The sequence below is a fragment of the Nymphaea colorata genome, chromosome 3, assembly GCF_008831285.2.
Source record: "Nymphaea colorata isolate Beijing-Zhang1983 chromosome 3, ASM883128v2, whole genome shotgun sequence".
NCBI lineage: Eukaryota > Viridiplantae > Streptophyta > Magnoliopsida > Nymphaeales > Nymphaeaceae > Nymphaea > Nymphaea colorata.
This window is the reverse complement of record NC_045140.1, coordinates 27,058,439-27,082,784: the sequence shown is the minus strand read 5'-3', so window position 1 is coordinate 27,082,784 and position 24,346 is coordinate 27,058,439. Positions and strand designations below refer to the sequence as shown.

Below are 24,346 nucleotides of genomic sequence, written 5' to 3'. Positions count from 1 at the left end.
GTATAGTAATGTATACTAAGAGATCGACAAATCTACTCCCGGTAGATTATTTCCCTGTCCAGCACGATTACTTGCCTGGATCTGTAAAGACATATTCATGGAAATACAGTGCTCCTTGTGATCCAGTTAGACAGGAAATAAGAAGGAAAATAGAAGATTGTGAAATGAGTCAACTAACTGCATAAATGTAGCTGACTGTACTTCATGTTTTCCGGGCTTCCTTCTGCTGACGAAACACTTCAAACCCTGGTGACAGACTTTTTCAAGCGTAGTCTGTCAGACATGAAATATAGTAAAGAGCACCATATCCGTTAAGTACAAGGCTCACCTTTTGTGAACTTGGCCATGGATGTGTGATGCCAATACAACGCCTCTAAAGGTGCGCTTGAAGGAGAGAATAATTTGCCTGCAGTTGCCCTTACTGCATACGAGTTCGCAAACATTAGGTCAAATATTCCTCATAAGTTTGACGTGTGATCTACGTCCTCATAAGTTTCATCTCATACAGTTCTTATATTCTTATGGTGATTCAGGTTGTACCAATTGGTGAAGATTTTGTTCATTAGCCAACAGAGCACTGCCGGTTCTTGAACATACTTGACCACAAACATGACGTAGCAGAAACATGGTACCATAGTACCTGATTATGCATGAAAGCATTTAAATTGAAGTCGCCTTGCCGTTCAAATGTTCTGCGTTCTAAAGTTGTTAGCTTGTTCATAATGTTCTCTTTCTTCCATGATGATATTGTAAGACGAACCGGCTTCTTTCAAGAGTACTGCTGTACCAGACATATCACTTTACTGTGGGTGGTGAGATCATGACAACATCCGGGAGTCTGAGAGTTGTTTGACAGATAACCAGAGCTCTCTGGAGTAAGGGTTCGATCGTGATCTGGTAAAACGTCTTTGTAAAAGGCAATGGTCTATGAATAGGTGCGTAAGATTGACAGTGACAAGTATAAGAGAGCTGCTGTTTGCCTGGGCGTGATCTGCCAAAAGTAGGCCCAAGGCCAACCGTGTAAGGAAGATCAGGCTTTAACTGTTGAACAGTAAGGAGGCCGCCATGGCAGACGCCTTCGTTAATGGCATCATAAACTCATCCCTCCTCACAGCTGGCACATTTACAAATGCCAAACAAAGAGAGAAAGAGAGAGAGAGAGAGAGCCCAGTTCCGTCATCTTTTGACCAGTTTTATGAAATCCAACTACACAAATGGCCGTAAAAGGTTCTCATTTAGACTGTCAAGTTACAGGAAGGTTTTTGAAGCCAATTGTTTGAAGTTTACTCTTTAACATGATGCCTTTGACGTGGTGCCATGTAAGTTGTCTAGTCTTATTTGATGTGGCAGTTGTAAATCATTTATTTCGATTGATTAAATTTCTCATATTATATATATATATAATGTACTTATTTATCTTGTCGGCGACCAGCTAAAGCGACACCGTGTACGTTTCTACAGGTATCTGCAAACATAACATATGCAATGTACTCCATGCATAAGCAAAGAAGAAAAGGACGTATCAACTCACACATTTCTTATCCAAAATGATCGAATCTTACAGATGGGGACCCAGTCAGTTCACCAGCTTGACTTGTGTAATGGCAGCTGGCGCAACGTCATCGTATCTATTCCGCATTCCACTTGTGTTAGTATGATTGTAATCTATTTTCCAATGTCATTTTTTTAAGAAAAATCCGGACTTCAGCTCTCGAATTATAGAAAGTTAAAACCATCTTTTCTACTTCTGCAAAATCTAAGTTATTGGTTTATATAACTTTGTTTTGCTCAATGCCTAAGAAGTATAACAGTTGCATTCTATGTCAGTGGCGGAGTTAGGATTTTTTTGGTTGAGGGGTACTCAAGTCATCAGCTCAGATCTAATGTGGTTTCAACTCTAAAACAGAAAGTCTTTGATGCTAATATATACACAGTAAACAGAAAGAAAAAGAAACTTTAAGCATGAAAGATTGCAAGATAATTCTGATTTCGAGGAGATAATAATTAACAAGGCTTGATTGAGGAAATGAAGAAAAGATACAAAGTGTTTAGGTTGTTTTTGGATAACATCCTAAAAAAAAAAAACATTATAGACATATATTTTTGGGTGCTTCATCTGCCTATTGTATTAATAAAAGGTGGGAGCCTTCTCGCCGCAAATCATTCATTGGAACTGCCTATTGAAGGGAAGAGGACAGGGAGAAAGGAAGGCGAGTTGAGGAACGACCGATCCTTCATTCTTATAGCAGACATGGAACTACCTTAATTAATATGCGGATGTGACTATACCGTTTGTAAACTTTATTAATTTGGTGCCAATTTTATTAGGTTGTATTTAAATTTGAAAAGCCATTTCTCATTAGTTTTATTTGAAGCTATGTGCTGCAACGAGGATATGATGGCGAATTAATAAAAGAGACCTTGGCCGGCGCTTATTAGCCGGTCCAAACTATCTGTTAATTGTTATTGGCCACACTCAATCGCCAACCAAAGAAAGCACCGTCGCCAAAATGGGTCTTAACGGCAACGACTCATGTTCCTTTGCGAAAAATTTTTTCCCAACGCCACCAAAGGCTGCTATTCGGCTACTCGCCAGGGCAAAAACTGTCGCCAATATGGGCATGTCAAGATATACATTGGCGACGGCAAGCCGTCGGCAATAGCTTGGTGGGTTATAGTGGGTTTAGGACATTATATAATGTAAATGTCGATTCAGGGCAAAATGTACTCCCTCTTTTCCCTCTCGCTAGTATGTTTTCATTATTCTTGGTTTCGCTTTGATTCCCTTTTTTTAATGATCGCATCTCTATTTCTCTTGCAGAGGAACTACGGGAATTTGTCTCCAGCCATTGCACCGATAGGTGCACGCAAGACATCTAGATTTTGTATATTAATATTTAAGCACTAAATGTTAATATATCTAATTTTGATTGGATATCCGACCAAGCTACTATTCCAAAAAAGATAGATATTAAAAATTTTCAATATCTGACTAAGAAATCATATCAGATTCACATTTAACAAATGACATCCAATCAGATTTTTGGTTCACATTCATATATACATAAATATCCGATCAGATTCGGTTTAAAATTTGGATCCAGATTTAAGAAATGATATCCGATCATATTTAGGTTCACATTCATATATACATAAATATCCAATCAAATTGAGTCAAAATTCGGATTCAAATCGGATTTAGTTTTAAATAAATAGTTTACATTCAATGCTCTTACATTTTAAAAATCTGCCAGACTATGGTTCAAAATTCGGATTTGTATATGAATGTAAAAATAGAACTTTGATTCGATTCAGATTGTAAAATCAAATTTCGGATTCAAATATCACTTTTCTTTGTTGTTATTTGAATCCGAGTTCAAGTCCAAATATGTAAACATATGAAAAAGCATACAAGGTTAAGGGTATTCTTATTCAAATCTGATCGGTCGACATTCCTCTCCTAAATGCAGGAGGGCCATGATCCAAGAACAAGAAGGCATTTGTGATTCTAGAAAAAATATCATGGAAAAAGAAATAGTGGAAGAAACAGAAGATGCACGCTGTGACTTCGCAACGCCGCTTCTGGATCTCGGCGATCGGCGATCTAGAGGACGGAAAGAGCTTTTTGTCGGACCCCATCACCGTTGCTTCTTCAGCTGGCCTTCTCTCTGCACTCATTAGCGTACACAAGAATTGGACGTTCTGCGGAATGGTTAGGTTCGAATCGTTCGATTGCCAAAAGATTGGGGAAATAAAATTGAAGAAGTGGAAAAGGAAGGAAAGATTTTCCCTCTTCGATTTTCCATTGTCTGTTTAAATTATGGGATTGATTCGCCCAAATTTTTACGGTGCGTAAAGGCGACAACAACGATTTTTCTTCGTGCACAACTTTTTATCTCTTTCTGGTTACGTCTCTGTAACAGCGTCATATTGATTCCATCATTTTTCTATTTATTATTGCTAGATTTAAAATTATGTTGCTGATGTTCTTTAGCAAGAGTGGTTGCTCTTTGCTGCTTCAGCAGAAGTTTCTTGCTGTTCTACGTCTTGTCAGGAAAGGATTTTGTTGGTCGTTCAATTCTCATGTTTTATGCTTACTACTTTTCAATAATGAATCGAAAACATGGTGTTTTTGGCTTCTCATCTAAATCTTTTTTCGTAACCAAAATTGTGACACCAATTTCTTAATGAAGTTCCAAGCTGCTTCTTCAATTGTATGCATTTTCCTGAACACCAATTTCTCTTCAAGTTCTTGAACTTCACTGATTGGAGGTATGTTGTTTACTGCAAGATCTCGCTGCCCAATTTCAGACAATTGTTCTGTTACTGTACTTGGTTTTGTCTTCGGGAAGCACTGCGTTTGGGAGTTAACAAGAAAAAGGGGCAAAAATAAGGATGAATTGTAACTTGAATAGCTTTGTTGACAATAGTAATATTAATACAGGATTAGTTATTTAGTTCGTGTGATTTCTTTTATTAATATTAAATTTATTTTGTATTAACAAACAGAGGCATGTTTATTTTTTAGAGAGCCAGAAAACACTGATTTAACAACTAAAGTTTAAAAATTGATCACAGGAAAAAGCTTAAGTGCGTGTTGTAAACAATATGAAAAGCTAAGCTAATTCGTAGTATTATTATTTTTTAAAGATGAAAAATCCAATTAAAAGTTGTAAATGAAAAGATATTATGTATTTCAAAAATCATATCATTTCAACCGGAATTCCATTTCTGCCCTCTTTTAGAGAAGAAAATTTCATAAAATTCTGGTAGCCCTCCTGTGACGAAGGGGGACCTAAAACCGGGTCCACTTTGGATCCATCTTCGAGCAATTGCATGTGATGTGATCTGGGTTGAGAAGTGAGTTTGGATCCATCAACGAGCAACGCATGTGATGTGATCCGGGTTGAGAAGCGAGTTGGGAAGGAGAGAGTGGCAGTTCTGAAATTACGGAAGCGAAAGAGGGCAATGCGGTGACTTCAGGCTGCGTCCCATTAGCTTCCGTTCCGTGCGACGGGGTGGGCTCCAAGGAACGGAATCCCTCGATTGCTAGCCAGCCCAGTTGTTCCTCTCTCCCTTCGATTTCTTCCCCTTTCTCGATGGGGATGCTGGGCAACTAGCAGTCGGTTCCCCATGGTGAGCACCGAGGAGATGAAGGATCTGGGGGGCGCCGGTTCTCGCCCGCCGGAATCTGGGGAGGAGTTGGTTGGCGACGGGCGCGGGAAGGACGAGCAGCCGCTGCTGAAGCCCGGCGGTGGCTCGCTCGATCTGCAGGAGCTCGAGAAGAGGTACGCGCCTTACGTCCGTCACGACGTCTACGGGACCATGGGGACGGGCGAGCTCCCTCTGCGAGAGAAGCTCCTCCTTCCCCTCGCTCTCGTCACCCTCGTGCCTCTCCGCCTTGTGCTCGGCATCGCCATCCTCGTCGTCTACTATCTCATTTGCCGGCTCTTTACCCTTTTCTCCACCCCGAATCGGGAGGACGAGCAGGAGGACTACGCTCATATGATCGGCTACAGGAGGGCCGTCGTCGTGCGGTCCGGCCGGTTCCTCTCCAGGGCGTTACTCTTCGTGATGGGGTTCTATTGGATCAGCGAGGATGTTGTTGATCCCCGGGGTCCCTCGGACTGTGATCGGAACGGTGATGCTTCGGTCTCGAAGGCGCTGGCTGAGGTAATTCTTGATTATTCTTTCTTCTTTGGTGCTATTCTTTGCTTGTTATGTGGCATTTCTCTGGTTTTTCTTCTGTCCCTGCTTTCAGTTGAGCCCCTTATGAATCCTTGTTGTTGCTCTTCTTCTTGCTTTTAACTCTGAGGTGTTACGTTCTTATGTACTTGAATGCGGTTCGGTAGAACGACAGTAAAGAGCACTCTGAACGAGCGGGCGCCATTGTCTCCAACCATGTTTCATATCTTGATATTCTGTATCACATGTCATCTTCCTTCCCGAGCTTCGTTGCGAAGGTAGGTCTTGTTTACGCTGAGCACGTTGCCCTGGCTATCGATTTTGGTGTTCAGAATATTTGGTTGGTTTTGATCTGTGCCCGCTCTGTATTTGTTGCCAAATTTGTTGCTGATTATGCTGTCAAAAGAGATCAGTGGCCAGACTTCCCTTAGTTGGCCTTATAAGGTGAGCTCGAGCTCCTAAAATTATTTTATCTGTTCTTTTTCTCATAAGCTTATTCGTATTATATTCTAGCTTATTGCCTATACATAATCACGTTAGGCTTCGGACATATTTTGTGTTGGGGTGATCATTGTTGAAGCCGTATGTGAATGAGAGCTCCAATCTGATTTATTTCTGAACTTTTGTCCAGAGAACTTTTGATTGTTATTTGTTGGCAAATTACACATCGGAATATTGTGCAGCAGCTTAGTTCGTTATTTTCTCTGTATCAGTTCGTCACTGCATCCATATATGAAGTTGTTGGCTGTTGCACTGTAACTACTTGCACATTAAATCTTATCATAAATCATCCTTCAGTTTAAGAGGATCATCTTTGTAAGTGGTTCCATTCCTGATGTAGCGGTACATGTGCCGTAGTTAGAATTTGAAATGGCACGAGCAATCCACATTTATCTTTTGGCATTACCCAGCATTTTGATTAGATGATTAACAAATGCCACACTCTGCTGGATGTCTGTGGAAGTGAGCTTTCTCTGTCAAATGATTAGGTCCTTCAGCTCATGTTCTTTGAAAATTGAAATCCCCTTTTGTTCTTTTTCTGTATAAACTTGACTTCCATATTATCATTATATAGTAACTAGTAACCATTTTTTTTTCATGTTCCGTATATTGGATTATTTGGAAAAAGGGATAATTCTCTTGAAATGCAAATCTCTGGCCGTCTAAATTTATATTTTTGTGTATTACTTTTTATTTGTTTGGGTTCTTGCCTGCTGTCTCATCATGCATTTTTTTAACTCATGCGAGGACAGCATCAACATGTTACTTAGATGGTTGAAAAAAATTTCTGCATTTGCTTTAATGGGATCTTCAAGTCCTTTCTTTCCCTCATATATTAGAAATGGTTATTGGATGGAAATAGTTTCCTTCTTTTGCTTGATAATGCTGAAACCTTAGTTTAAACTTTAAACCATACTTTATTTCTCCAAATAACGAATTTATATAAGGTTGTTTGCTAATATATTTTAGAGGATATTTGTGAACAGTTTGTGCCTGTATGACTTTTGAGGTATGCTTCAAGACCTTGGATGTTCTGTAATTTTTACTCCCTGTTATTTGCAGTAAATGCCTTGGCTGTGTGTATGTTCAGCGAGAGTCAAAATCTTCAGATTTTAAGGGTGTCTCAGGTACTTCAGGAATTACTGTCATTTTGCATTATATACCTAATAATATCCAGAAGGCTGCCCATCTGCTAGATATAATTTGTGAACGTCACTAAGTTGACTGGCTATCATGAGTTTTAAATTTTTAATATACAGAGCACATTCCCTGTCTCGTCAAGACTGGGTGTATTTCCTGGTGCGCATGAGGACCTCAAAAGTTACCAACTTGAGGTCAGCCAATCGTGCAGTCAGGACCTTTTTTCTTGTACTACAAGGAAAACTAAATGTTTTTATCAATCAGAAACAGTTTTCCTATGTCAAATGCTTTCTGTACTATGCTTATTATTTGTGTTTAGTGCTTTGTTATTCAATATTTTATTTGTTTATGTTGACGAGGTAACTAATGGATAATCTGTTATGCCATTTACCTTTATATCAGTTGTATATTGTTAAATTTTCTGAATTGGGCAGGTGTTGTGACTGAAAGAATCCAGGCTGCGTGGCAAGATAGACATGCTCCAGCAATGTTACTTTTTCCAGGTTCTTTTGAAATTTCACATGGTTTTAGATTGGAGATAATTTTTTATTGAAAAGTGGCTTGTTTTTTCTATCCATTTTGTTCAATGTTGCTTCTTCCAGGTTCTTTTGAAATTTCATGTGGTTTTAAATTGGTAAACATTTTATATGGTAAAGTGGCATGTTTCTTTTGTCCTTGTCCAATGATGAAATGTTGCCTTGCCCAGGTTCTTTTGAAATCTTACATTGTTTTAGAAATGAAAGCACATTATTTTCAAAACTGACATGCTGCTTCTTTCCTTATTCAATGATACTTTTATTTATCAAATGATAAAACTTCTGAACTATGTTATAGATGTCCATGAACTTATGCTCTTACAAGCTTCCTTTTTTCCTTGAAATGCTTACCAGTGTCGCAGTATATATGGTAAAATTTAATAAATGAGGACTATCTGGAAAACAAAAAAATGCTTTTGTGCATTCAACCATTTGAATGCTTGCAGAATCTACATAGAATCTACATTTCAAGCATGCTCTGATAGGCTTGGTATATATTAAATTAATAATTGCATGAATCAGTAAGATGACAATGTGAATTAGAATCAGAGGTTGCAAGCTGCTAAAGATACTGCTCAATTATAGTTGTTGACTTTATCAATGCTTGTTTTGGACTTTCATGGTTAAACTTTAGTTGAAGATAATGTTTTTTTAATGATAATTGAGATATAAAATCATAAATAAAAAAACTATGGTTGGCCTTATTAAATATAAGCTTTATAGAAGCGCATGTTGGATTATATGCCTTTAAAGTTGAAATGGTATCACACTCGCTGCTTTCCATTTAATGGTGAAGATGTTTGGAACTTGATTTTCTGTGTTTCCACTTTGTTTCTTATAAATAACGATATGTCCTTTGTTTGGTAAAAATGAAATATTACTGGTAACCACAGTTAATTGTTTTATCTTCGTTAGGTAGATTCCTGTATTTAGTTTCATTGTTAGTAACTTGGGACTAGCTTCTTAACCATGAAAACTGGGAAACAGGTGCATGGGATTGTCTCACAAGTTATGTCTGCTATCTATAATATTGAGTTATTTGTGCTTATAGTAGCACAAATCTTCATTTGGTGTGGTGGTTGCCACATTGTTTTCAAAAGAATTGTCACTATGATCCATGTCTTTTTTGTTGCTTTTAGTATATAAAGTATCATTCTTTTTTCTTGTCTATCAGGAAAAGTTTGTAAATCAAGGTCACATAAACTGAAACCGTCTGCATAAGCATTGCATTTGTTGGATAGATCAGCAATGTTGATAATGATAGTCGATAGCAATATTGAGTGTATGATAACCCATGTCAGATGAGGCTTAAAATAAGGACTGTGTTGTGGCATATCATAATGTATCAGAAATCACATCTTTTTTAATAAAAATTAAATCTCGAACAGTCAAGTTATGTTTATGTGTTTATGTGCTAATACTAAGAATGTGTTTTTTGCTGCTCAATTAATGAGAAAGATATAGCAACAGTGGAATGACTTTTGCTTGTTCAATTTCTCGATTTCATAAACTTATGCCATGAAGATTGAGGCTTGCTTATCATTTGAATGAAATGTTTTATTGTTCATGATATTAATTTCGTATGACCATTGTGGACTGACCTTGTGACCACAGAAGGAACAACCACAAACGGTGATTATCTTCTTCCATTTAAAACGGGTGCTTTCTTGCCGAGGTGTCCAGTTCTGCCCGTCATTGTACGATACCCTTATACAAGATTCAGTCCAGCTTGGGAAAGCATGTCTGGGGTTAGATTTCTATTTCTTTCCACTTGCATCATCAGTTACAACTATATAACTGGAGCTTCAATAAAGTAAACATGTTTGTCAGTTGTATGCATCCTTTTGATCTTTTTTTTTGTTCAAATCTATGAGGTTCCCTAAGAAACTACTGTTCGAAAAGTAACCAACTTATTCCTCTGCCCTGAGTATGAGGTTGGACAAAGTAAATGTTTTCGTCAACCTTGATGGTTTGAAGAAGCTTGTGGACTGGAGCCACTTTTGTTTCAAATGTTGATTTATTAAGTGGTATATCCTCTTTAGTAAGCCAGGCTAAATTAATGGTGGTCAGTTTGTGTTTAGCTGAAAGGCTTCCTTGTGGTCTCTTTTGAGTTCCTCCTAATATGGGCAGTACCTTCTCCTCTCAACATGCATCCTCATTTTTTTTATTATTATTTTCACATCTCATTGGCAAGTTTCACCTGAAAAAACATTAACTGAGATCTTTCCGCCTATGTGTCTGCATTTTTCCTTGGTGATACCTGTCAGCAGTCAATATGTCTCTTCAAATATTCAATCTATAAATGATTTGAATATCTTCTTCATTTCTCTTTTTTAAATTTATTTTGTTTGTACAGGTGCGACATGTGATTTTGCTGCTGTGTCAATTTGTAAATTACATTCATGTGGTTCATTTACCTATCTACTACCCTACCGAGGAAGAGAAGAATGATCCAAAACTCTATGCAGACAATGTTCGAAGGTTCATGGCTAAGGAGGTAAGTTTGAGTATCAATCTTTGTTGATGAAATTTCATTTTTGGTTTTTCCATGATGGAATTGTGAATTTGTGATGCCCAACATTGTTTCCTCTCGCTCCAATGGACGGAGTTACACCCTGTGTGACCAATGATAATGCTACAGCTTTTTCTTTTCCAGTATTTTTACACGTTGATATATATATATATATATATATATATATATATATATATATATATATATATATATATATATATATATAGAGAGAGAGAGAGAGAGAGGGAGTTTAATTGATGAGCCGCCTATTTGTTAGGTAGAATAAAATAACCATCAACCATCATTGGTCATAGATGATACATCTTTTCCTTTTCCCTCGATATATGCATGTACTGTTTTGCTCGTGGTTGAGAGAGAAATTTTAATTATTGTGGGCATTGGACATCTAGCGAGAAGCATAAAGATGCAATGAGAGTTGAGTTAGCTTATGTACATGATGCGGAGTTGTAGCTATCTTACTATCTTGCTGTGGATATAAATGATTTGTAAAGGTGGTACCCCTCGGCTACCACAGAGCTAACGCAGAACTAATAAGAAAGCAAATGGGACACACAAGCTAATTATGGCAAACACAAAACCTAATTCCTTTCATTAATCACGATCTGCTGAGAAACTATTAACAAACAGCCTTTTATAGTCGGCTGAACCTGGGTCTCCACTTTATTGGACCCAACCAGATTATTTTTATATTCCTAAATTCTGAATATTTACACTTAACCTCCCATATCATTACCTCTAGGTTGCTCACCACCATTCATCTGAACTCTGTTGGAAGATCTGGTGACCATTTCTTTGAGAATCACAACGTTGGGTTCTGGTGTTCTGTTATGAGGGTCTGCACATGCAGGTTGACCTCCGAAATCTGCTCGTTCACACTATCCAATCGTCCCGCCATGGCTGACGAGCTTCCTCCATCTGTTTCTTGAAGCTCTCCATGGTGGACAGGGCTTCTCCCACTGACATGGCTCTGATACCAGAAATGGTAGCCCTCTGCTTCCATGGAGCTAACACAGACCTAATAAGAAAGCAAATAAGACATACACATGCTAAGTAGGACAATCACAAACCCTAATTCCTTTCATTAATAACGATCTGCCAAAAACTTTTGACAAACAGTCTTTTATAGTCGGCTGCACATGGGTCTTGACTTCATTGGACCCAACCTAAATATTCTTGTATTCCTAAGTATTTATACTTAATCCCCAAATTTCCCTAACTCATGTCAAGAGGTTTCAAGAGAATTTGTTGAGTATTACCTTCTTAGATCAAGTTCAGTTTTAAGCAGTATCTTAAATCTTAATGATATATTACTTAAAAGGTGCCTTTCTTAATGTTAATGCAATACAAATTCTTAAAAAACTTGTTTATGAAGGTTGGGGTTGAAATTTAACGAAGGAAAAGAGACTATTATGGAGAAAGCATTTTCTTTAATGGTGTCAAAGGAGTTGGAGTTGGGACAGTTGGGCTCTGGGGCAGGCATGGCTCACCAACAGACTGAACTGCTTAGCTTTCAGTGCTTTCATTTCGACCCCTTAGATCTGGCGTGTGAGTTCTTAGTTCTTACCATGATCTGGAGCTGTTTACACTGGTTTTGCTACGTCCCATGGGTTTGGGAGTTTTTCTTCCTATCTTTTGCCTTTTTCTTCCATGTGTGCAGTTACCAATATTGTTTATCTTTTCTATGTGATAACATAATGATGTTTTCTAGCTTCTTAACCTAGTTTATTACTTGTCCAGGGCAATCTCATTTTATCAGATATTGGCCTTGCTGAGAAGAGAACATATCATGCTGCCTTGCACGGTAATAGCCTACCTAGTGTCTTACATCATCAGAAAGGGGAATGAAATGCATGGCTGGTTGCGGGAAAACTTTCTAAGAGACTGCTGACCCAATAGTCAATGTTCTAAGAAATCTGTCTGCCTAGATTTCTATTCGTACGTGTGAATTCATTGTCAACTGCGAGGATTTTTCTTGTCAGTGTCATTTCTCAGTACTGCACCCGGCCATGTTCACGTGCTTTGTCTTGTACGCTCTTGTAGTTTGAAATTGTCAAACATGTAACCTTACTTACCTGAAGAGCACTTGGATGTATATTAACCCATCATTCTCCCTTTTAGGAAACTAAGCAGTTACAACTTTGAGAATCATGGTCTTTGCGGCAATAAGACTAAAGCATCTTGTTGGTGTTCCTGCAGGTACGTTTTGCCGCTAGTTGGGATCCGGGATTCGTATTTTTTTCTTTTAAACCTATTGATACACATACGAGTGGAAAAAACCACACTTGCAAAACCGGTCATCTTCGGTCTAACCGTGGTAGGTCTGTACCCATGAATCTCATGGTCTTCTTTCAAATTATTGAAGTTCTCCCCTGTAAAATATACAACCTCTCTTCTCCTGTTTTGTTCCTACATTTGTCTGTGTTTATCCTTCTCAATGTGAACAAACCCTGCCCTTCTCAGCGGTCTCAGGCTATTGTACCCCGTTCTAAATCGTGTAACTTCTTTATTTTTAGTGCAGTCACCAGCAATATATTCATTTTCCTGAGATTGTGAGTAATTCCCTTTAAAGAACTGATCGAGTAGAGTGTCGGACGATCACTGTTCCACACACCAAGCATGTCTCTGCATGAAGTGTGCTACAGCACCTGCAATACCATGCACTCCAACCTGAAGTTAGATAAAGCTATAGAATTTGATCTGTTGGGGCAGTCAGGCACATACTTCTTTGGTATAGTCACTGCAGCTGCATCTTTGGAACGATCCCACCTTACACGAATGACGTGAAATTGCCTTCTGACACGAGGAACTGATAGCGTTGTAGTTCCAGCGTTGGAATCCAAGTCACACTGCATGCACGAACATCTCCCTGCAAAAAAAGTGGGAGGCCAAGCACTTTATAAGTGCATTGGGTTGTGACTAAGAGCGCATGCTCGTAAATCTCTGGTATCTCCAGTTCCTAAAAGGAAAATCGAACTTCCAGCAGGAATGAGATGCACATATTTTAGCTTCAGGTAAATTTCTGTGGTAACAGGCTTGGACTCTTAAATAATCACACAAGCAAATTGCCAGCAATAACCACAATTTCCTAATGGCAATAGGAATGGTTTCCAAGAGGTCATCCGGCTGCCTCCATGATGATGAAACTGGAGTCATTCTTTAAAACAGTTGGGCAAGATAACACATAGAAATCCAGCAGTTCACTTAAAGCATGACCATATGGCAATTCAAATATCTGGGAAACTTATTCTATAAAACATCAATATGTGGTCATTCATCCAGCAAGGTCAGGTTACCAGTTTATGTTGCATAATCTCTAAAAAATCAATTATCCGGATAACTAGAAAATGCTGGAGGTACAAGGTTCTTCATGAATGCAGAGAAAAGTTTCCTTCACAAAACCCGCAGTAATTCCTTGTAAAATCGTCATAATTATTTCAGAAGCACAAACACAGAGGCTCTACAGGAGAAGTGCTCCGAGACGTTATGGTTGCGTGCAGTAGCATGAGTCAGGCCCATGTCCATATACCTATTTGTTTGGCTTTTATTGCAGTTATTTCTCCAGTTTTTGACGCAATTACTACAATAAGAACAGATAAAAAAGAAATCAGAACGCAGTCAATAGGTCAAAATGTTAATCCCGCTGTGGTTTATTTAGGAAAAGAATCATCAATCACGCAACCAGGGAGATGTTTCCGGACCAAATGTCTTCAGAGCACGTAATGTTCTTCTTACCAGACACTTTTGAAGAAAAATGGACTGCCAGTTGTTTCAATTGGTACTCACCTTATCATGGTATGTTAAACTTAAATACCATTTTGCTGCACCATTATAGTTCTAAATTTTAAGGGGCGTTTGATATATCCAGAATCATAGAATTTTAGAATCAAAAGGCTCAATTTTTAAGAAATTGGAATTATTAAATAAACGACGTATTTTGTTTGCAAAATTGAACCTGAAATTTTGATTCAATTTCAGTTTGAGGATGAGTTATGATTCTGGAATTTTCTTTCTTCAATCAAAATTCCAAATCATCAAACACTCCCTATATACATATATATATATACAATCAAATAAAAATATTGCGTTTTAGAGCTGTAACCGGACCCACTTACATCACCGATTTGATTTGCAGCTTCCATATGAAAGGAAAAAATCGCATCCACCATCCAACAATGTTATATTCGAAATGAGAAAAGCACGCCAACCCAAATTAACATCTGAGAAATCACGGCCTCTGCATAAAAAACCGAACGCTGACTTCTTCTCTTCTTCTTCACTATGATAAGTTTGATGTCCTGCAACTACCAAAGATGAACAACACCAGATTCTACGCAAGCTTTTCTTAAGGCATTCTCTCAACACCAAAAGTTTTGTCTAGACTTTATAAGAGAAGAGGGTCGCCTTCACATCCACCTAATCTTGAAGCACACGTCGAGATGTTCACATCACATGCCCCTTCAATGTTACCAACAGTATAATCTCTCTAATCTTTCTTGAATTCTCGTTCGACCGATAGACTGGTTGTTGACGACGTGAAATTTGTTGGGAGTCTATGTATGAATTGGGGAATAAATTAGCTTAATTTTAGTGGATACTGAGAAATTACAGTGTTCTTTGATTTTCTTTTTTCACGTGCAACAGTCATTCTTTATACGATTTTGCATTAGTTACATGTACACGTCCTTTCATTAAATAATGACGACCGTGTTGACAGTGTTAGGGCAGATAAGACTAAAAAGGCTCTACTTTTTTTGGACAAAACTCTCATTTACGCCAGGTATTTAGCGTAAGGAAGACGACACCTTGAAACGTCCAAGTTTTTTATTGGATGTTCTTGGTCATTAAAAGAAAATGCATGGAGAATTGTCCCCATGGCGAGGCCAGCCGGACTTCCGGCCGGCATCACCGGCGCCGTGGAGGAGCATCAGCCACCTTCCTGGATAGTAGTATGACAGGGCGTCAATGATGTAGTGCCAGTAGGAATGTTAACGTATTTCATATATTCTTAATTTATCTACTTTTTTGGATATTCATTTATTCATATTGAAATTCAAATAAAGAAAAGTTATATCTAAATCTGAGATCCGATTTTACAATATGAATTCAATCTAAATCTGATTTTTATATTTATATCCAAATCCAAATTTTTGAATCAGATTTTTATATTCGCGAATCAATCAAATATCATATTCAAATATATTGACATCCTTAACCATCATTGGTGTCATCAACCGTTTTGAATGGCAACGGCCTCCAACTAGGAAGATACGAATATTTTTATTTTTTTTATTTTCATATATTTTAAATCAATCTAATATGTTTTAAATTATTTTAAAATTCATAAAACAAAAAAGGGCACCGGAGAATCAGATAGAAAGGTGAGACGTCGACAATCCGGCGTGTGAGTCACAAGACCCCCCCTTAGCTTTAGCTATGGTGTCGCTTTCTTGCTACCGACGACAGAAACCGGCGAAGAAAGGGGACAGCCGGCCCCGTTGATTCTTCTCAAAGTTTTAAAATCTTTTGTTTGCTATTCAACTTCTCGACGCTTCCGCCGATAACCAAGACGACGGAATATTGTCCTGTCGTGCTTTATATAGTATTAATAGTTCATTCTTTAGAAAAAGAAGGCGTGGATGCTATTTTCTTATTTTATTGCTGCGAGCTAAGTTTAACCCGAAATAGAAGAGAATATTTCAAAACTTATGCTTCAAATTTTTGAGCCCCTGGAATGAAAAAAATTATAAATGAAAGACTATGTATTATCTAGAAAATAATGAAATATAGAAAATAGTGAAATTAAATTTATGAAAGCTCGAGCCCTTCTCTAAGGGGCACCAAAAGTGGGCTGAGTTCCACTTGGTGCAGGGAGGGAGAAACTCGGCTCAGCGGGAAAGTGGGCTCAATGGTAGACTGGTAATATAGAAGAATTCTGCAGGATCAAAAGGGAAAGCGACTTGGGGGAAGGCGGCTTCAGGGTTGAGACTTGAGACTCACACGCGCTCTCTCTCTCTGCCCTGAATCCTCTGATAGCTCGCAGAGTCAACCAATGGCTTGTTCATTCTCCCCTGGCCCTCTTTAATATCGGCACTACAGAGCACACTCCTATCTCTCTCTCTCTCTCTGTTGCCGCGGGGAAGAAGAAAGGAGGGAGAAGAGAAATGGTGGGCAGGGCCTTGGGAAGCTCTGCAACTCCTCTGTGGATGATGAAGAGAGAGGTGAGTGGGTCGTGGTGTTGATGATGATGATGCACGGGCACGGTGGGGACGTTCATCGGAGAGTAGGGGCAGCGGGGAAGGAGGCCGTTAATCTTTTGTGGGTCAACACGGAAAGCGGCGGCGGCGAGAGGGATGGCGTCCGGGATGACTCGATGGACGGCGGCCTCGAAGCGGGGTTCGGCAGGGCAACCCAGCAACAGCTCGACTTCGACGACTTCAGGATCGACGATCAGTGGCTCCTCGACCCGAGCATGATCTCCCTCCATGACAAGATCGGCGAGGGCGGTCATGCCAAGGTCTACCTGGGCCGGTGAGTCCTCTCGCTGCCCTTCCCTGACCTTCCTTCCTCAGCGTCTTATTCTCTCTCTCCCTCCCTCGCTCCCTCTTGTAGGTACAAGAAGGCTATCGTGGCGGTGAAGATAATAAAGCCGGGCGGGACGGCGGCAGAATTGACGAGGAGGAGGGAGCGATTCTTGCGGGAGATCTCGATGCTTTCCCGGGTCCAGCACGATAACTTAGTGACGGTATGAACGCCCACTTCTGCTCTTGCCTTTTCTGTTTTCCCTATGTGGGTTTTTTTTTTTCTTTTCTCCTTATGTGCTGATTGGAATTCTCGAGAGTTAGGCGGAATAAGATTTAATTGTAAGAGGATGAAGGCTGAATTATGTAAATATTGGTTGCGATACTACTTATACAGTTGTGGTTTACAATGCGTCAATTGTTACTTCTGTTTTCGCGCTTCGTAGCTTCTTAGCTTGGAAGTGCAAGAAAGCATTCGGGTTTGACATATCTGTTACTGAAAGCTTTGCATCTGCTTACCTACTGTTTTATTTGGTCAGTGTGTTGCCATATTTTTATCGACCAACTTCCTCAGAAAAGGCAAGTTAGCAGTTTATCTATAATTCGTTGTCTGATATCTTTGTTTTCTGTCTTCAAACAGTTTATAGGTGCATGCGTTGAGGACAATATGGTGATCGTGACAGAGCTTTTACCTGGCGGTTCTCTCCGGGAATATTTCAGATCCTTGCGGCCGGGGTGCTTGGATTTACGTCTTGCAGTCAGTTTTGCTTTGGACGTTGCTCGGGCAATGGAATGCTTGCACGCAAATGGAATTATCCACCGCGACCTGAAGCCTGGTAGTGAATTTTGCGCAACTATTTGGTTACTAGTTTAATCTTTAGATTTTTTTTCATGTTCAAGGGTTTTGATTGGCTCTGTGGTCTGTGATTTTCATTTTTTTTGTCAGAGTATTTATTCATAGTAGGACGAATCTCTGCGATTTTTTTTGCATAACACTCTGTGTGTGTGTGTGTGTGTGTGTGTGTTTTTGAAAACTTATGCCCATACCTACAGTAATGCATTTTGAAAAAAAAAGAAAACTTCGTCTTTTTAGTAATACTCTAGAATATAACAACGGAAGAAGTCCCTCTGCACTTTCTGTAGCTGAATCTCTTGGAGACAAAGTTGCCATGTTAAGTACAGGCATCCACAGGAAAATTCTAAGGTAGGTGACGGGTGAGTGCATATGTAAGCCATTTGAAAACGAGCTATCAACTTGTTTGCTTATGAGACTGGGAGAAGTGGACGAGTAATTATTATTTTTATCTTTCAATTTGTAATGTTTTCTTATGTATTCATTTCGTATTTCTAGAATGATACCTAGCTTTGTGTTCTAGGTGGTATGGTCTTACATTCCTCTTCTTATGAAGGCAATTGCGCATAGAACAAGCAAAGGGTCATGTGTCCTTAAAGCTAACTGTGGAGGATTGCAAATTTTTTATCCTCTACATTTTGTGCTCATGATTGCCATGTATTTTTCAAGTGACAAATGCCTCTCTATTCTCAGTAATTGTCCCCGAGGAAAGAAAACTGAAGTTGACCGATCTATATGATGTGACAATTTTTCTCCATCAGTCTGGAAGTTTTCTTGTGTTAAGATCTCCTTTTTGGTGAATCAAGCAAACAGATTGCATTAGCAATTTCAAGATGGTAGGAAAGATAATCTGGTGAACGTTTTTGAGCCCACTTTTCAGGAGCTTCCCCTTATTTGTGCGATTGGGAATGTCCATTTAGTTGCGGTTTCTTGGACTCTTTCCAAGCAACAAAAGGTAAAAACCTTAAACCTACCATAAATATGCTGCCTTGGGCCTTTAACCACTTCACCTAGCATCATGGAGTGGTTGTAAAAAGGTTAGAAGCTGCCTAAAAGCAATTCAGAGAATCAAGAGGAAAGATCAATGGGGCTGTTCTCCATAGACATCTCAGCGTAATAACCTTCAAACCTCGTGTATGGAGTACAGTGGCGAGCTGATATCACCATCTTCCAGTTTAGGAGCTTAGCCATAGTACAGTGGTAACAACACTGAAAGGAAATTGCCTAAGAAAAAGAAGCGGGCCTCACAAAACACAAAAGGCTAGATTTAGACTTTCATGCAGTAAAGATAGTTTGGACTTTGGAAGTTTTCTGTCTATTTTCTAAGGAGAGCATCCCTTCACCTGGCTAATATGCATTCTATTACTCACCGTACAGGAGTTGGTCACAGGTTTTTTTTTATTCCATTTCAGGTAAAATGAGGTGTCCATCTTTATCGGCTTTAATCAGGTATTGAAGAGCAAGCGTTCTTCATGTGTTGTGGTTGATGCCTGATGTTGAATTTGATTTCACTAAACAGACATGCAACAGCTGGTGCCTTAACTCGTGCTGCTCTAGCATATTTTCTTCCTTTGCCCCCAGTCTAGGAGCATATTTTTGTTCTGGTATACAAAGCTGAGTGTTGAAATGTTTAAGCAATGTTATGTGTTTACTCATTGGCGTGCCAAAGTTTGAGCCTTGAGCACTGCATGGTCTAAATGAACTCCACTCCGTCCTTTAACCTAATTTAGAGGTTGTTCTAGGCTTCTAGCATGCAGTACCAGCACACCCTGAGTTTGATAGAAGGCTGGAGTCAAAGAGGATTTGGTCGAGGGATGAGAGAGAGATGAAGCTTTTGATGAATAGGACATGGTATTGATCAAATCCATGAGAATCAAGGCCAGAAGGGTGAAGCAGGTGAAGAGCCGCTTGATTCGGAGGACCATAAACTGGAAGACTGGCATCTCCATTTATCATTTGTTCTTTTGAGCTGAAACACATGATCTGGTTTGAGCATCCTGTTAATCAGGGGGATGCTACATTAGCTGCGGCCCTCTTTGTCTTTGATGCCTGCAATCTAAATTCTGCAAGTAAACCATCCCATACCACATTTGAGTTCCCCTTTTCACTGGCGAGAGTTTCCTAATCTCCTGCTGGTTTTGCCAAAAATTTCCATATCCTTCTGCTTGAATGCTTCTATTTTGGAAAGAGCAGATCTTTGTTGGTCATGTTTCTGTCCATTAACTTAAAAGGTATCGTCGAGAGGAATCAGATTTTTGCATAAGCTGGATATGAGGCAGATGTTTTAGTGTAACCTTGCACCTCCTGTCGCATTTTAACAAAAAACTACGTAGCACTTACAAAAGCTGCTTGTGTTGTCTCACTATTTAAATAGCATGGAAACAGAGCCTTGAAATATTGATCCCTCTTCAGGTTCTTGCTCTTTTTGTCCATTGACTGAAGGGTGTCGCACACATAGAAACGTGGATTCTTTGCCTAGGGATATTCCCAACACATTGCTCTGATCAGATATGACGAGTACTTTAGTCAGACCTAAGAGTTGGTCTTGGTTTTTAACCATAAACTGCATACAACAGCTGCCTTTGTTTGTCCTAGATCTAACACACGCACACTGCTTTTAGTCCAGAAATAGTTGAAGACCTTTTATAAATATCATTGTGCCCGCCTATGTATTTGTATGGCACAGCCACTTTAATTCTTTTGTTGACTGTGTCATATATGATTTTGGGCCTTTTACTTGTTTCGCCTTTTCTTTCCTTCCATCTCCAACCTTACTGACGATTCCTGTTTTCTTCAGATAATCTGCTTCTTACCCAGGACCGTAAGAAGGTCAAACTGGCTGACTTTGGATTGGCAAGAGAGGAGACACTGACCGAAATGATGACTGCAGAAACTGGCACATATCGATGGATGGCTCCTGAGGTACCATTGGTCTTGTTAAGGTTTTTTACTCTCTTTCGTTGTGCACCATGTGTTCACTTATTTTCTCTGGCTTCCCCTTCGCAGCTTTATAGCACTGTCACACTTCGTCGAGGGGATAAGAAGCACTATAATAACAAGGTTGATGTATATAGTTTTGCTATTGTTTTGTGGGAATTGCTAACCAACCGCTTACCTTTTGAAGGCATGTCCAATCTTCAGGCTGCATATGCTGCAGCGTTTAAGGTACCGTCCTACCCCAATTGTCTGTCCGCTGTATCTATAGAAGTTATTTACTATTTTGTTTTCTGATTTTGTTACTGTTAATTGATCTTCACGTCCTTCCTTGTGTAGAAAGTGAGACCTGACCTGGGAAATATCCCAAAAGAACTTGTTCCCATCTTGGAGTGCTGTTGGGCAGAGGATCCGAACAGCCGCCCGGGGTTTCAGCAAGTCATTGAGATGCTATCTGTCTTCCGCACATCTCTTTCTCCTTTGGAGACCACGCCGCCACCCACCATTGTACTTGGAGGGAGCAGTTATGTGGCAACTGATTCCCCCGGTACACGCCATTTGATGGATAAATTACAAGAGAGTGACATTACTGTGATGAAGCCAGAAAAGTCCTCCCGATTTTTTGGGTGCTTCTACGAGTGCTTTTCATAGCAAGCACAGGGCCTTAGGAAGATTTCCAAGGAACTTCTGCTACAGCCAGTTCTTTGCGTGGATGAACACATTGAACAGCCAAAAAACAATTCCACATTGATCTGGGCAGAAACCAGCCGCCAGGTGCTACACAACAAGCTCCAGGGAAACCGAAGAATCCTGCAATGTACAGAGATGGAAGACCGGGAAAAAAAAGTTATTTCGGCAATTAAATAAGCTTGGTCGAGTTATGTGAGTGCAGTCGTTATGTTCAGTTGAAGCTTTACCACTGTATCATTTTTCAGGCTTTGGGTCTGCTTTTGCCGAAGTTGTGATGACAAGTCACAATGCCGTCCTGCCCATAGACGAAGAAGAAAGAACAAGAAAGTTGCATTCGCTTAAGGAGAGGAAGTTATTTTGTGACATATCTCCCAAGCTAACCCACACATATCTCCCAAGCTCACCCAAGTCTGTGGAAGGCCAACAAAATGCCTTCTTGTGCTAACTGGTGTAGGACGGTTTAGTGATGGGAAAAAGTTTTCTGACGACGTTGTGGATGATTTTTGTTTGAATGGGGGCATTCAAAACATTTCCCTGCCCTAGGGTTGTCCTTTCCTTTCCATCAGAGTTGCTACGATGGCTTTTGTTGAGTGGCTTCCCCCTGTTCTCCATAGTAGAAAATTGGATCTTCTGCTGTTCAAGAAAATTTGCAAATGGTTGGAAAAGGAGATCATATTCATAGATGTCCTTTTTTAGTTGATCTGTGCCATGTGTTCGAGTGCGGCTCGTGTCTTACTTACTCATTGTACTCATTGTGATGTTACGATAAATTGTGCCCTAGCAGAAATCCTAATTCTGGAGAGCAGCCTCCTCGCATTTTTTCTACATGTCCTTGTATTTTCGATTTTGTAAACGTGGATACGATCATCGTCGAAATCTGCTACTTTTACACAACCAAATAACATACTGACTAGGCTGATCAGGAACTTACGGAACTTACAAAATAAACAGATCAAAATTCTCTACGATTTATGCCCTATAGCGTGTTGGTTGACAAATTCATTTTACATTTGCAGTTTCGAGATAATCCCATGCTTATGTTGTTTAATTTTGATTATTCGCTTGCCATAACAAAAAATGAGCTTGTGCCATTTACAGCACCCTTAAATGCAACTTTGTTTATTTTCTTTTTCCTTAAGCGGTCAGGTCAGTCAGCGAATTTAGTTTCAGGACTAATTTGGACCAATTAAGAATAAGACAGATTGATTCATCAATAACAATCACTGATGGATTCACAAATTGTTTGCGAATATCACGGATAAGTTTGTAAAGCAACCTTTTTCTTTGTCTTTATCATTTCCTTCTCTTCTACAAAATCAATCGTCGCCTTCAGCATCAGTCACCTAGGCTTAGGGCAACTCGTTCTCATCCATCGTTCGCCACCTAGGGCTTGAAAGGGGAATCCCCATCTTCATACTTCATCGTCTTCTGAATTTGGTATACCATCTATTGCTGCTTGGAAGAGAGTCAGATGGACAGTCATAATTACAGCGCCCATCACGACCATCTCAACTCTGGTAGGGGATTTAACTGCTGCTGTCACGAGTGTTGAGGTTCAAATTTTTCTACAAAATTCATTGAAAGAAAAAAAACTTGCAGCTACCTTGCTGGCAACTTTTGACACAACTGGAATAGTTGTACGGTCCTCCAATAACGTTAAGGTAAACATGCATGAAGTGAGAACTGTGCAGATATTGACTGTGCCAACAGACAACAAATGATAGGAGAGCATTTGGCAACAAAGAACACTAACATGATGTTCTATGAATTTGTTCTAAAGATTGGCATAGATTCGTAGAACTGTGTGTTGGTATTCTTGTTGCCAAATGCCCTCTAAGAGCATCAACATAATGTCGTGTTTCAATCTGACTAGAATATTTCAAATTCCAATATATATATAATGCGTTGAACTCCATCGCAGGCAACGACTAAGAGGGCAACCGAGATGCACCAAGTTAGTGCACCTGGCTTCTGCTGCCAGCATATTTTGCATGAGAGTTAATTACAATTGAACAAGAGCATGGGTACCAAATTCTCTGGTTTCCTTCTGCCTACATATCTGAAAGCATTCTAATGGTGAGGCTATCTTGATAATGCAAAAGGAGTTTGTTTTTAAGTTCTTATTTGCATTCATAAATTTAACTGAATGCATTCTGACAGTGAGGTTAGCTTGATGATGCAAAAGGAGTTCTATTTAGTTGTTATCTACATTGCCAAAGTCTTTACACGGTTCTTGCATTTTTTTAAGGTGAAGTTTTGAATTTTAATCAATTCAGTTGGTAGAATGCAGCCAAGTTCTCTTTTTAACGGCTGTTTGACGAATGAACTTTGTAGCTTTATGCATTACAATTGACACGCTGTTTGACAAAGAAGCAGATTTACCATAGATTTCGCAGTTTCAAGTATTTTACCAACCTTCTTCAATAACCAAGAGCTGAGCAGATGGTCCGAGGAAGTTGTAAAGGATTTTTAAGTTGACAGGCTTAATCAAATTTCTAATGAGTTCAGAACAAGATCGATAGTGGGCTAACCACGGGGTTCTACTGTCAAGATGTGAGCACATTATGTGGTCTGTGCCTTAAGGCTTCTCGGAGAAAGCGGAGGACATTTACCTTTTTTTTCTCTTGCACAAAGTTTTGACTTAAGAAACTTTGCCATTGCATTTAAAAACTTCACGTACAAAGAATTTTCCTTGCATAACCAAAAAAACAAAAAAGATCGTGTGGCTTCCCAAAAAGAAAAACTTCGAAAAGATTGAGCTAGCCACCCTGCAGAGTTCGATGTGTTTTCCGAGTAATCGACCCTGCATCGAGCTTAAAACACACAGTAGTGACTACGAATCATGGCCATTCCTCTTAGAAAACTCATTGTTATGAAGTACTCTCGATGAAATCGAACAGGACTGATGAGTATCGCCTTTCATTCAGCATTAATAATGTTTTTAAATAATTAAAAT

The 24,346-nt window shown here is 39.4% G+C and overlaps 2 protein-coding genes across 3 annotated transcripts; both read left to right on the top strand.

Annotated features, from left to right (window-relative positions):
• The first annotated feature begins 5,026 nt into the window (after positions 1 to 5,026).
• Positions 5,027 to 12,910, top strand: LOC116251099 (lysophospholipid acyltransferase LPEAT1). 2 transcript variants are annotated; one of them, XM_031625174.2, is made up of 9 exons: positions 5,027 to 5,673; positions 5,853 to 5,963; positions 6,092 to 6,129; positions 7,249 to 7,313; positions 7,761 to 7,829; positions 9,477 to 9,610; positions 10,219 to 10,359; positions 12,133 to 12,196; positions 12,592 to 12,910. In XM_031625174.2, exons 1-9 carry the CDS (start codon positions 5,134 to 5,136, stop codon positions 12,606 to 12,608), a joined length of 1,179 nt encoding a protein of 392 aa, XP_031481034.1. In that variant the 5' UTR covers positions 5,027 to 5,133; the 3' UTR covers positions 12,609 to 12,910. The 2 variants fall into 2 exon arrangements, with proteins under 2 accessions (XP_031481034.1, XP_031481032.1); XM_031625172.2 differs by lacking the exon at positions 12,592 to 12,910 and having other exon boundaries at positions 5,029 to 5,673; positions 12,133 to 12,540.
• Positions 12,911 to 16,309: 3,399 nt separating this feature from the next.
• Positions 16,310 to 22,215, top strand: LOC116251098 (serine/threonine-protein kinase STY13-like). Its single transcript, XM_031625171.2, has 6 exons — positions 16,310 to 16,923; positions 17,005 to 17,137; positions 17,554 to 17,749; positions 20,564 to 20,688; positions 20,773 to 20,931; positions 21,040 to 22,215. The coding sequence occupies exons 1-6, from the start codon at positions 16,634 to 16,636 to the stop codon at positions 21,349 to 21,351; spliced, it is 1,215 nt and encodes a 404-aa protein (XP_031481031.1). The 5' UTR covers positions 16,310 to 16,633; the 3' UTR covers positions 21,352 to 22,215.
• The last annotated feature ends 2,131 nt before the right edge of the window (positions 22,216 to 24,346 follow it).

What these genes read in the sequence shown, in the direction of transcription:
- LOC116251099 (XM_031625172.2), top strand. Translation starts at nt 5,134, where the DNA reads ATGGTGAGCACCGAGGAGATGAAGGATCTGGGGGGCGCCGGTTCTCGC. An exon ending in AGATTTTAAGGGTGTCTCAG is followed by an intron (nt 7,314 to 7,760) that starts GTACTTCAGGAA and finishes TGAATTGGGCAG; the next exon opens with GTGTTGTGACTGAAAGAATC. An exon ending in GAAGGTTCATGGCTAAGGAG is followed by an intron (nt 10,360 to 12,132) that starts GTAAGTTTGAGT and finishes TTACTTGTCCAG; the next exon opens with GGCAATCTCATTTTATCAGA.
- LOC116251098 (XM_031625171.2), top strand. Translation starts at nt 16,634, where the DNA reads ATGATGATGATGCACGGGCACGGTGGGGACGTTCATCGGAGAGTAGGG. An exon ending in CCACCGCGACCTGAAGCCTG is followed by an intron (nt 17,750 to 20,563) that starts GTAGTGAATTTT and finishes TGTTTTCTTCAG; the next exon opens with ATAATCTGCTTCTTACCCAG. An exon ending in ATCGATGGATGGCTCCTGAG is followed by an intron (nt 20,689 to 20,772) that starts GTACCATTGGTC and finishes TCCCCTTCGCAG; the next exon opens with CTTTATAGCACTGTCACACT.